At 46.8% G+C, this 14,022-nt stretch overlaps 1 protein-coding gene across 4 annotated transcripts in view; it reads left to right on the top strand.

The window, feature by feature from the left end:
- Nucleotides 1–14,022, top strand: part of Hhat (hedgehog acyltransferase) — a 256,089-nt gene that overhangs the window by 49,304 nt on the left and 192,763 nt on the right. For all 4 annotated transcript variants that reach the window (XR_010056911.1, XR_005492772.2, NM_001398579.1 and 1 more), the window contains 2 exon segments: nt 5,442–5,636; nt 6,604–6,819. Coding sequence is in view for 2 of the 4 variants with exons in the window: in NM_001398579.1 (NP_001385508.1) it covers nt 5,442–5,636; nt 6,604–6,819 (411 nt within the window). In the remaining 2 variants the exon portion in view is untranslated.

Here is a 14,022-nt window from a genome sequence, read left to right as displayed (position 1 = left end):
AGGAATGAAACACTCAAGACTGACTTCTGGTTTCCAAACACACATGCACACATATGCGTGTTTGCTCACAAACATGTATGCACACACATACATTCACAAAAGGAGAAGCTTATAAAGTTGTATTTGCTTAAAATGTGAAGTTCTAAATCAGAAATAGCATAGCTCGCTGTTTAGACTTATTTTCCTTTTCCCACTTCCTCGAGTCAGTGAGTAGGTGAGTATCAGCCCAGGGCTGCAGAAGTTCAGACATATTCGTGTGTATCTATTGTATGCATGTGCACTCACGTGTTTGTGTGTGCACATGTATGCGTGCATGTGCATTTGTGTGTGTGTGCATGCATGTGTGTGCATGTGTGTGTGCATGTGTGTTTGTGTGTATGTGTGTGTGTGCATGTATGTTTCTGTGTGTGTGCATGTGTGTTTAATCCTGGGGGATGGTGTAGCTTGCTTGTGGGGTGCTGTCATCCCTGGGATGGTGGTCATGGGTTCTGTAAGAAAGCAGGCTGAGCAAGTGATGGGGAGCAAGCCAGTAAGCAGCACCCTCCATGGCTTCTGCATCAGTCCCTGCCTCCAGGCTTCTGCTGTGTGTTCCTATCCTGACTCCCTTCGATGATAAACCGTGATATGGTCGTATAAGCCAAATAAGCTGTTTTCCCCCCAAGTTGCTTTGATCATGGTGGTTCATCACAGCAATAGGAATCCTACCTGAGGCAATGGGCGTTAACAACCTGAGTCTGGGAGCTGGATAGACAGCTCAGTGGTTAAAATGCTTACTGCTCTTGTAGAGGACCTCTCAGTTTTCAGCACCGGCAACCATCTGTAACTCCATTTCCAGAAGATCCAGCACTGTTTTCTGTCATCTTCAGGAACCAGGCATATTCATGGTGCACAGACATACATGCAGGCATACACAGAAAATAAAAATAAATCCACCTTTTAAAGAAACCGGAGACCAACATGGTGTGTGTGTGTGCGTGTGTGTGTGTGTGTGTGTGCAAACGCTCGTGTGTTCAGATCCCAGGGAATGTAGGAAAGAACTTACTGGCCCATTTAATGACAAGTTAGAAGCATTGTTTTGGGATAAAATGGCATGATGCTTGTGATTTCTTTTTAATTATTTTTGAAAAGTAAAAACAGTTCTGTCCTGGTTCATGGGACAGGCTCCATACCGATATACCTAGGAGCAGACAAATGCTTGAGCCGTACATAAGCACATCAGTATGGGGGGGGGTAGGGTTGCTTAGGCCTCTGCGTGTGGACCGGCCCCTTTGGTGTTCCCACCCCTCTTTGTACCAACAATTCCAGAGCTCAGCCTGTGTGTGGAAGGGACTGTGGGGATGGCAGTGGGACCTTCCCTGCCCTACCCTGCCATAGTGTCAGGTCAGGGCCACCCATGCTGTATCTGGGTTTTAGTGATGTTTGGGGTAGTCGGGATTTCTAATGGCATTTTAACCTTCTGAATGTGAAAATGAGCGTTTCAGTGGCACTGGCTCACACACCAGTTCGGTGCAGGAAAAATGGTGTTAGTTCACTGTCCCACTTTTTGTCCTCGGGAGGGTGAAGGTAGTGTGCAGGCTGGGGAGTCCGAGGTCAGTGGGAGGGGGTTTCCCCTTCTGTCTCAGGACAGCACTAGTGTTGTCTGCCTGCACAAGGTGTGTGGGATGCATTTACTTGCACACACAGTGGCTCTTGTGACCACTGTCAAATCCATCATAGACTTCCTGGTGGTTCACACAGTGCTGCTAAGTGTTTCTGAAGGTTCCTTCTGACCCAACTTGGAGCAGCTTCAGTCTGTGGTGAGTTTCGAATGAAGCTCAGCCAACAGGTTCTTCCCAGCAGATCAAACAAATAGCACTTACTGAAAGCGTGACCACGTACACATACATGTGTACACATGTGCGCCCAATCCCCATAGCACATGCTGTAGGTTGTGTTGAAAAGAACCTTTCCCCCACTTGTTAAAGCCACATGTTAGGATAGTCTTTGGTGACCTGGTTTCGGAAAATTGGACCGTGCCCAGAGGTGAGAGAGCCGGGGAAAGTTTGAAGCAAATTTATGTGGCTGTTTTCTGGGGTTAGCAGGACGGAAAAACCCCGTAAGAATGAACTTCACATTTCTCTGGTTTTCTTGGAATGTGAAAGTGGCTGAGTTAGTCTCCCAATGCAGATGTTCTTTTGAGCTGGAATATAGGTCAGTTTACAAGCATTGCCACCTAGGACGGGACAGGCAAGTCACCACACGCCAGGCCAGCCTTGCATCCAGTCTCGCCTCCTCTGTCTTTCTGTCCTTCTTACTGTTTCTCTGGCCATCCTGGGGACTGAACCTCAGGCTCCATGCCTGCCTGGCAGTCTCTGTGCCACTCAGCGATGCTTTCAGTCTTTTGCTCAGTCTATGATCTATTTCTGGTTTTTGTTTTTAGACAAGGTCTCACTAAATTGCTCAGACAGGTCTTAAACTTGTGATCCTCCTGCCTCAGAATCCTGACTAGGGCAAGCCTGGGCCACTAGGCCCAGCTCATCCGTTTAGCAGAAGGCCTAAGCTCATTAGTCAGACTCTTCAGTTTTGAAAAGTTTCTGAAGACCCATCATTCAAAACACACACTTGTAACATTGTATTTCTTAGAAGTAACTAACCTTTCTTTTATTTATTTATTTATTTTTGAGATAGTATCTCCTATAGCCCAGGCTGGCTACAACCTCAATATATAACCAAGGATAACCTTGAACTTCTTACCCATGCCTCTCCCTATGAGTATGAGATAACATGCATGTGCCACTATAAACATTTTGTGAAGCAACGGGGTTGGACTACAGTGCCTCATGCTTGCTGGGTAAGGACTCTGTCAACTGAGCTTCAGTCACAGCTAGGGTCTGAGTCGTATTCGAGGAGCCCTTACTTTGCCTGTGTGGTTCACAAACAATTTCATTATACTCATGATGCTCTTGTGAAATTCTTTATTGCTCCAGTTTTATGTTCAAAGAACTGGAGCTAGGGGGTTGGGGATTTAGCTCAGTGGTAGAGCGCTTGCCTAGCAGTGCAAGGCCCTGGGTTCGGTCCCCAGCTCCGGAAAAAAAAAAAAAAAACAAAACAAAAAAAACAAAACAAAACAAAGAACTGGAGCTACAGAGAACTTACATAACTTGCTGAAGACCATGCAGATAGTTAATGGTCACTGCAAAGACTTAGACAGTGAACTATGTGACACACTGCTGTTTAACATTGAAACCTGGTACCTGGAGACATGGCTCAGCAGTTAAGAGGACCCAGTTTTAGTTCCCAGCACCCCATGGTAGTTCACAACCATCTCTAATTACTCCACTATCCCCTGTGTTCACTACACACACATGTTACACATGCGTGTGTATATACGTGCGGGCGAGACATTCATACACATAAAATAAAAAGGGGAAAAACCTTATTGCTTTTTCTTTTCCTTCTTTTTGGTAGAGCAAGGATCACACGAAAGGCTCAGCATGTGCGAGGCAAGCTTCCTCCTCCTGAGACACACACATCAATTCACTCTAGCCCTTTTATTGTGTGTGCATGATGTGTGTGTTGGGGCATGTACCGTCAGAGCACAACTGCGTAGACTTGGTTCTCTCCTTCCACCTTCCCAAGGGGACGGAACTTACACCACTAGACTTGCAGAGTTGGTGATAAGCACTTTTACTCACTGAACCACTCGCTTGCCCTTTATTGCATTTTAAAAATTATCTGTGCATGTATGTGTTTGCATGTGTATGATGTGTTTGTGTATGTGTTTCTGTGTGTAATGTGTGTTTGTGTTTGTGTGTGCATGATGTGTGTGTTTGTGTGTGTGTGATGTGTGTGTATGTGTTTGTGTATATGATGTATGTGTTTGCGTGTGTGATGTGTGTATGTGTTTGTGTGTATATGTGTGTGTTATGTGTTTGTGTGTGTACGATGTGTGTGTATGTTTGTGTATATATGATGTGTGTATGATGTATGTGTATATGTTTGTGTGTGTATGATGTATGTGTATGTGTATGTGTATGTGTTTGTGTATGCATAATGTATGTGTATGTGTTTGTGTGTGTATGATGTGTGTGTATGTGTTTGTGTGTATATGATGTATGTGTATGTGTTTGTGTGTATATGATGTATGTGTATGTGTTTGTGTGTGTATGATGTGTATGTGTTTGTATGTGTATGATGTGTGTATATGTGTTTGTGTGTGTATGATGTGTGTGTATATGTTTGTGCATGTATGATGTGTGTGTGTATCTATGTGCATATGATGTGTGTGTGTATATTTTGTGTGTGTGTGTCTATGTGCATGAGTGTAGGCTCCATTGTATTGATAGGCATGTGTAGAAGTTCGAGGACATTGTTCAGTGCTGGACCTCAGGTTCTGCCTTGTTTGGGGAAGGTCTGTTCACTGCTGCATGCTTCAGGCTGGCTGGCCTTCCAGTTTTTAGGGGTCCTCCTGCTTCTGCCTCTCGTCTCTCCATAGGAGTGCTGAGGTTACAGAAGCACGCTACCACTTTATGTAGGTGCTAGGGATTTGAACTCAGTTCCTCACGCTGGCACAGCAGGTGCTTTACTGTTGAGCCATCTCCCCAGACCTATTGCAGTTTTATAAGTGAGAATTTAACAGCTGGACGTAAGGGAGAGCCATCATGACAGCAGAGATGTGCTAACTCACCTGTTTAGTTAATCACTGGAATAACCAGGTTATTTTCTAGTTAAACAGAATAGCAGTCAGAATCTCTTAAATTGGGGCTAGTGTGTCAGTTAAAGATCGTGACATCACAAAAAGTTGAGAAGATGCAATTTTTCCTGAGACATAAATTTGACTGTAAATCGTATGCTAAGGGCGTCCAACCCTTTGGCTTCATCTGGGCCACAGGGTCATCTGAGAAGTTCACACTTGAGGACTGAAAAATTGAGCTATGGAGTAAAACTGAAAAAAGCCCCATAGCTCTCAAGTCAGCTTATGATTTTTGTCTTGGGCTGAATTCCTAGGCACCCACAGCAAGCATGCATTGGCTGGACCTTCCAAAAAGATGAAATTCGATTCTTGATTTCAAGTCCAAGACATCAGAAAGCTTTGGTGTGGGCAGCCCCAGTCTTTTTGTTTTTCTCCTAAGGCTCCCAGAAGTGTACATGACAGTCAGGTCCTGTTGGCTTCTGAAGGACGCTGTTTGCAGGGTGTGGGAATGTGGTTTCACAGATGGTGCTCTGTTTGGAAGTCAGCTGGGCATCTCACTGTTGTAGCATCTCACCGTGGTGGGATCCTGTTGTCGAGGTGGCTCTGGTGGAGGACATGAAAGTGTTTACCCGAGCCTGGCAGACCTGGCAAGGCAGTAAGAACAAGATTTGGATTCTGGTCACACAACGTGCCATCGCCAAATGGGTGTGTTCCGAGACACACTTGTGAACTCACCTCTTGTCCTTCTCTTTGGGCCACCCCTCTACAGCATAGACCCTGGATTATCATGATCTATGGAATGTGGGCCTGCTGGTGTGTGCTGGGGGCTCCGGGCGTGGTCATGGTCCTTCTCCACACCACCATCGCCTTCTGCGTGGCTCAGTTCCGATCAATGCTCCTCTCCTGGCTGTGTTCTCTGCTTCTACTCTCCACCCTAAGACTGCAAAGTGTGGAGGAAGTTAAGGTAAGTGTCTTCCTCCCGCCCATCTTACCACAGGGATGGGGAAGGCTCCTTGGCTTCTGATCCAGTAACTGCCTCATCCACACACACAAACCTACAGCAGTCCCTCCGCGGTGCTCCACCTAGTGGCCCTCCAGGGTTACTGCAGAACTCAGCTGTGTTCAGCAGTCTAGGATCTGTTGTCTGGGTCCTGTGAGGTTGTCCAGGGTCACCCTTCCTCCCAGTTTGGATGTTCACAGAGGATGGCAGATGTCATGGGACCCAAGGGCTAGAAACAGAGCCATCCCCTCTCTATACATTTAAATATCTGTGTTGAGTGCACTGTTTCTTAGAGACCATTTATCTTCCTTACGATACACAAGGTTAATAATGGTCCCAAGATAGTCAGACAAGTACTTTGATTCTTAGTTGATAGAATAGGGTTATTAATTATATACTCATATAGATAATCACAGAAGCATTTGTATAAAAGGTGAGAAAAGCGCGTTTTTTTTTCTTTTTCTTTTTTTTTTTTGTTTTTTTTGTTTTAAGGTCACAGACCAAACTTTGGAATGGCATCAAGACAGACACGATTGTTTGTCCGTTGTGTGTTTGATGGAGGTGGATGTTGGGCAAGCGGCAGTCTGTACGGCCATTGAGTGACTAGTCATGTATACAACCTGTCAAGTCCTTTGTGGAGTCTTTCCCTGGTTTCGAACCTTGCATGCAGAGTGTTATATTTGGTGTCTAGGGCTGGACCCAAGGTCCCCGACATGCAAGGCACATGCTCTACCACCCGCCAGGCTGCAGCTACCCTGCCTGCTGTGGTCGTCGCCACCGGGATTTGCATGCCAGTCCTTTGTTCTCAACTCTCATTATTGCAACTTCTCTCCTGGGAGAAGCCATGGAGCCCGGGTTCCCCAGCCAGCTCCTGTGTCAGGGGCGGGTGCCATCTTGCCACTAACTCACTTCCCTCTTGTCGCTTCTGCAGAGAAGGTGGTACAAGACAGAGAGCGAGTACTACCTGCTGCAGTTCACGCTCACAGTTCGCTGCCTGTACTACACCAGCTTCAGCCTGGAGCTGTGCCGGCAGCCTCCGTCCGCCCAGCGTGCCTGCTTTTCCTTCCCGTGGCTGCTGACCTATGTCTTCTATTATCCTGTCTTCCACAACGGGCCCATCCTTAACTTCCCGGAGTTCTTCAGACAGGTAGGGTCCTGTGGGGACTGGGCTGGTGTAGGTCCCTACCTCTTAGACTGTGGGATGTGATCCCAAATGGGGTTCACAAAAGTTTGGAAACAGCAAAAGGTTTTTGAATGTCCAATCAAAAACGATCCAGAGTCTAATGGGCACTGGCTGGTATTTTTGGAAGTGGTTGCCTGTCTTGCATTATCATGGACATAGAGTAGAAAATGGCTGAGGTGTGGTTACGGCCATTTTAGAGCATGGCATCCTTCAAGGCCAGAGCAACTCGCTCAGATTTCAGGCTAAACCGAATTATGAGTTGCAGGTTTTGAAGAAACAAAATGGCTTAATTATGGGAAACAAAGACATCTTCCTACACTGTTTCCCAGCATGTGAGTTCCGAGTTAGTATCTTTGGATTGGCTTGTGTTGAAATATTTGACTTTACATTTTTTATTTATGTATTTGCATGCACATGCATATTCGTGTGTGTGTATGTGTGTGTGCACGCGTGCGTGTGTGCATGTGTGTGTGTGTGTGTGTGTGTACGCGCACGCCCGTGTGTGCTTGTGCAGGCATGCATATGCTACAGTACGTGTGTGGAACTCAGAAGGCGCCTGTGGGAAATCAGCGTCTCCTGTCACATTAGAGGAGCCTGACACTGTATTTGGTTTGCGAAGCCTGTGTGTAAGTGCCTCTGCCCACTGAGCCACCTCGAAGGCTCAAATGTTTGATCTGCAAAGCTGCCATTTGATTTGATGACTAGAATTTACTAAAAAAGAAATTAAATAAAATTTGACTACGATTGGGACAGAATTTTCAACAAATTCTGGAATGGTTCTAGAGAAACTCCTGTAGGCCCACCTTGCCGGAGGAATTTTTACTCAAACCCCGGGGTGCGTATGTAAAATAGACATGGAAATCAAGCTTTTGTTATTAACAAATCATAAAAGACACTTACTTGAAAACAATTATTTGATATACATACAATGTTATTATTTATTCAAGATCAAAGCAAATCTGCACAACAGTGAGATGGATTATTTACCTTACACAAAGGATGCAGCCACAGCTGAGCATTTGACAGGACGCGGCACCTAGGCACTTTCAGAGTTGATGGACGTTTTGAATTTGTAGCCATCAGCGCTGAGAAGACTGCTTTGAGTCAGTCAGTGAGGCACCCTACTGTAGCCTAAGACTTGGGGTGTTTGCTGTGCTCATCTGTGACATGTGTGCTGCCGATTGGAGCATGCTCTGTTGTCTGAATAACCTAAGGGTGGATGGTCTCTCCTGGGTGGGACAGAGGCGCCTGGTTCCTAAGTGGCTACAGTGAGTTTCAGGAGCAGTTCCACTGCAGGGGAGGCCGGGGACAGGAAGCTGGATCTGATAATTTCACTTGAGCTCGTAGGGAGAGAACATTGCTTGCTGTTTGGCAGATGGCTCGTTCCCTCCCTTCTTATTCACAGACTGCTTGTGCAGTGGCCCTGACATGGCTTCAGATTGTTCTGGAGGCCATGTGAGAAAGCAAACCGAGTTGAAGCATGTTCCTGGGCGATGGTGTGCTCTCACTCTGCAGGAGCCTGACACCTTCTCTACCCAGCATTCTTGTCTGGATGTCAGGTCAAGCCACGTTTGTCCTTGCACTCCCACTAGTGTACTGAGACATACTTGAAGAATTTAGCTCATGTGTTAGTACTTAAAACAGTGGTTCCCAAGGGATACTGCCTCTCCCAAAGCACAGACATCTTGAAGAGACTATGTACAGGCACACATAAACATGCATGCATATATAACACATGCATGGAACACATGTATAACACACATACCATGACATATCCAGGTGTGCACAGATGTACACACACACAAGGATGCACATGTGTACACATCAATGAATGCTAATACTCACATATAGCACACATGTATACAAATACAACACTCATGCTGGCATGTATGTGGAGCACACCTGTGTATGCACACATACAGCACACAGATACATATATGTAACACATTGCCTTCACTTATATAGCTCACAACATGCATGCACACATACATGCATATGCACATACTCACATATAACCTACGCATACATGCATACACAGAACACAAACATGCATGTACATGTCTGTGAGCACAGGGCCATAGGTGTTACTGTTTCTGGGTCAATATGAAAGATGCCTGGTGAAGAAAAAGGAAGGTTCTTAGAAACTCCTTTTTTATCTTAAAAATTCCACAGTTACTCACTTTATCTAAAAGTCTGTGTTTGCTTTATAGTAATGGCATCAGTCTAAAATTGCCAGGCCTGTCCTTCTCTCTTAAGATGTCCTCCAGTGCCACTGACACTCCTGGCTGTGGTGGATTTGCTGTACAGTTTCTCACACCCATATTGGTTCCCCAGGATCACTCTACGATTATGAAGTGATTTTAGGTTTGCATTTGAGATTGTGTTTTAGATCACAAGTGGCTTTGTGATGGCACATGACCTCAAAGTCTGGTTCCTGGTCCGCAACACCATCAGGGAGTTGAGATGTGAATTCTCAGGCCCCGCCCCAGGCCTATGCCGACCAGGCCTTTGAGTTGGAGCTGAGCACTGTGGCATGCCAGGTTGGCTTCTGCACTTGTGGGAGACTGAGACCCACAGTTCTGTGTCTGTCAGAGGCGTGGGATGAAGGCAGGGCTGGCACAGGATTGGTGGGCTCAGACCTTCCTCATCCTGCCTCTTGGAATTTCCTTGACATCGTGAACTTGGCTTCTTCTCAAATTTCCAGCCAATAACTTTTGAACTAAACCTTGGACCCCCAGATGGATAGTGATCCTTGGAGCCTCAGACTGAAGCCACTCAGAGGAAACAAACTCTTTCCCCAGCTGGGTCATGTGCCCGGGGACCTGCCCAGTGGGACCTGCACTTTGTTGGGATGCAAGTTATTTTCCTATGTCTCTCCTCCTCCTTTCCAACTGCAGCCTTTCAGGTTAGCAGGAACAATAGGTGCACGTAGTCAGGTCCTAGGCCTGGTCTTTGGAAGCAGACTTTGAGGCCGTGGTTCTCCCAAACCCTTAGCCAAGGACTGCTGGTCCGTTGAGCATCAGTCTGGGGAGGGAGGATGGCTGGGCTCACCTTGTCGGGTCAGGGTCTTCTCGGGTTTTACTTCTTTCTTTCTTACCTGTTCCAGCTGCTGAGATTAAGGACTTTGGAAAGGCAAATCAAAACCATCCTCTGTCCTGCCCATGTTTATTAAAGTCATCCCAGAAAAATAAAATGCCCAGTAAGCTGCAGGACATAATAAATACTAAATAAAAAGCCAGGCAGGGTCTGGAAGTGTTGTTCAGTCAGTAGAGCCTTGCTTTGCAAATTCGAGACCTGAGTTCAGACCCCCAGCGTCCACACAAAGGCGGGAATGGTAACGCACAACTGTAATGCCAGGGCTCAGCAGAGTCCCTGGGAGCTCATGGGCTAGCTGGACCAGTGTACACAAAAGGAAACAAAAGACCCCGTATCCAAGGGAAAGGCTGGTGTTGACACCTGAGATTGTCTTCTGACTTCTACCTGTGCTTTGTGGCATGTGATTCCTGCACTCATAGGAACATACACATGCACCTCATACACATTATACACATGTAATAAAAACGCACTCGATTCCTGCACTCACAGGAACTTACACACTCACCCACATGCTCTATTCACACATAAACTAAAAGGGCAGTGATTCCTGCATTCGCCTCGGATGCTGGTGGGTGCTCAAGTCCTCTTTCAGAGGGAGGAGGCTACGAAGGTAATCTTAGAGGAAAAGACGAGGAAGAACTCCGGAGTGCTTGAGTGAATGAGCAAGAAGAGGCTTCACCACCAGGGGGCAGCAGCATCACACGTGGAAATTAACTCACCAGGGACAGGCAGGATCAACGTGGGAATCTGAAACTCCAAGTATTAAAACAAGAGAGGGACACCTCTGCAGAATACAGCTGCTACTCCAATTCTTAGCACACAATTTACACACACGAACTAGAGAAGTGTGGAAGAGGTGTCCTCTATACTCTAAAGCATGTGAAATTTTCATTCATCGAACAAGGAAGATATTCTACCTACTACCCCGCCTCCTTAAAGACCATTTCTGACGTGTGTAGTGTCAGGAACCCAGGCTTCAGCTACTTTCCCGATGTACTCCAGGGAAGTTCTGATGCTGAGCTGCTGTGGGGTGGAGTCTAGCAGGGCCCAGGAGTCTTCCTGGAGCAGATGTGGGGTGAGAGTAGGGGTGAGGGGGCGGGGCAGATGGAGTCTCAGGCTGAGCGATGCATCTTGGGATTTCCCTTACCAAGGTCTGTTTTCCCACCCATTGGAGACAACCCTTGTACAAAGTATGGAGGCAGTGAGCAAGGGCCCTTCAAATCCCTGCTCTGTTTTGGTGAGCGGCCCTTGACGAGTTAGCTTTTCTGTGGGTTTCGAGGGTTCGCAGAGCCAGGATTGTTGTGGGGAGCACGTGGTCCGATGACACACGGATACCATTATGCTCACCATTGCTACTGTTGTGATTAGAACAAGTGGCAAGTTCAGGGGGTGTGTAGGCTAGTGTATCCAGCCTGATGGGCACCCCAGCAGAGGGGTCTGAGCGGTGGCCATCTTTGGCCCCTGAAGACGCCATTGTTGGAAGGGCCATCCGGAGGGACCAGACAATCTCTGCAGGCAGGATGGGCAGGACTGAGAGTGACTGGCAGGAGCAGGGCAAGAGGTAGGTGTTGGCATCTTAGAAACGCCATTGAGAGTCAGGGGGCTCCAGGTCGGGAGACCGCCTGAATGACACTGTTTGTTCTGTAAAGGTCAAATTAGTGTTACGACTTTCCGTTCAGGTTATCTTCAAACCCCAGGAGAGACTAGAGAGCAGATAGAAGCAAAGCCTGTGTGGAAGGCAGGCTGGGAGGAGGATGAGTAAAGACAGACAGTAGTGTTGGGGTTGGTGCTGGAACTTGGTTGTTAGAGTGCTTACCTAGCATTCCTGAGGCCCTGGTTCAATCCCCAGCATCACACTAGGCATGGTGGCTCAGGCCTAGAATCCTGTCATAGGTGGGTGGAGTCATGATGACCAGAAATTTAAGATGAAGGGCTGGGGAGATAGTTCAGTGGGCAATGCGCTTGCTGTGCAAACATGGGAACTTGAGTTTGAATCCCCACAGCACACATAAAAGCTAGGTGTGCCAGTGCACTTATGTAACTCCGGTGCTTGGGGTGGGGGTGGGGCAGGTGAATCTTGGTGCCTGATGGACCAGTGTGATCCTAATAGTTCAAGGTGCAGTGAGAGGCTCTGAGTCAGTCAATCAATCAGGTAAAGAGTGATAGAGGAAGACATTGGATATTGGACTATGGTTTTCATGGGTACACACACACACACACACACACACACACACACACACACAGAGAGAGAGAGAGAGAGAGAGAGAGAGAGAGAGAGAGAGAGAGAGAGATATGCACAATTCAAGACCAACCTTGGCTACATAGTAAGGTTTAGGATATTGATATGAAAAAAGAAAAAAAAAAGACATAATGTTGCCATGCTGACTTAGTATGATAGGAGCCAAAGAGTGTGTCTGATAGGTATAAGGGTCCAGAGCAGAGGTTCTCAACTTATGGGTTGCAACCCCTTTGGAGGGTTGACCCTTTCATAGGGGTCACATATCAGATATCCTGCATATCATATATTTACGTTACAATTAATAACAGTAGCAAAAATACAGTTATGAATTAGCAACTAAATACTTCTATGGTTGGGGTCACCACAACATGAGGAACTCTGTTACAGAGTGGCAGTGTTAGGAAGGTTGAGAACCACTGCACTAGAGGTGCCAGCTGCCCAGATCATCAGCTGCCAGTTTGGTGTACTTCCTGGGAGAGAGTAGTGCACATCACTGGCTCTGATGTGGGTGGCTGTTTGGGGCCAGCCATGCTGGGCTGGAGATAAGAAGCATTTTATGGAGAGTAGTTAGGGACTTGGGCAATACAGAGAGGCCACTCCAACTCTGAAGGAGCATAGGCTGGGTACCTTTGTCCCTGGGCCCTGCAGACAGGAGTTCTGACCTAGGAAAAGCCTTTGCTGCTTTCAGGCATGTATGTATGACTCCCGTGCAAAGGACAAGAACCTTTCATCTCTGACAACTGCCATCTTCAGTCTTCAGAGCATCACTGAAGAAGAAAGACGACATTCCCTTTTATGCAATTTGCATGAAATGAGATTTTAAATCGTAATGCGTTTTAAAGTACACTTGGCAGACGAGCTAATGCATGTTTTTCAATGGAGTCTGAGCTTGAAATCCCACCGTGGCAGCTTCCAACGATCTTAAGGTTGACAGTCCCCTCAGTTGGAAATGCCTCAAATGGAATGCTTTCCACGCCACTCTGAGGGTGAGTGCTGTGAAGCAGCCTGTCCCTCCTGCTGTGAGGCAAGGGACAAATGACTTGCAATAAGAGACTCCACTACACTGAAGTGTAAGTGGACTGTCAGGACTACCAACCTTCCGGAAAGACAAATGTGTGTGCGTGTCATGTGTGTCTGTGTGCACACACATGTGAGTGTGTACATGTGTGTGTGCGTGTACATGCCACGTGTGCTCACATGTTAGTGTGTGCACACATATGAGTGTGTGCACATGTCTGTGTGCACATTATGTGTGTCCATGTGTGCACACATGTGAGTGTGCACATGTGTATGCACGTCATGTGTGTACATGTAGGTGCACACCTGTGTGTACATGTGTGTAGGCATGTCATGTGTGTACTGTGTGTGCTCATGTGTGCACATGTGTGTAGGAGCCAGCACTTTTTCTCTTGCCAGCAGTTTACCATGTAGGATAGGCTGACAATCCACATCTTTGTTGCTCCTATCTCTGCATGCTCAGTTCTGGGACTACAAGTGCATATTACCATGCCTAGCTTTTTTTGTGGATTCTGAGGATCATGTTTGGGCCCTGTTTATTTGACTAGACTTTTACTCACTCAGCCATCTCCCCAGCCCCGAATGAAAGCCTTCCCATTTTCTTCTTTAGATAACAAATTGACAGAGGAGTTGGGTGATCACCCTTTGCCTAGCTGTAGGCGATGCTCTGTCCTTCTGGCAGAGACACAGACATATTCCTCAAAAAAGAGTAGGGAAAGTTTAGTTTGGCTTCCCACAGTGAGGTGACCCCACAGTGTGGTGACTCCACAGTGAGTGAAGTGACCCCCAACAGTGAGGTGATTCCAGTGCGGTAA

The sequence above is a fragment of the Rattus norvegicus genome, chromosome 13, assembly GCF_036323735.1.
Source record: "Rattus norvegicus strain BN/NHsdMcwi chromosome 13, GRCr8, whole genome shotgun sequence".
Taxonomy (NCBI): domain Eukaryota; kingdom Metazoa; phylum Chordata; class Mammalia; order Rodentia; family Muridae; genus Rattus; species Rattus norvegicus.
This window is presented reverse-complemented; position numbering and strand designations above follow the sequence as displayed.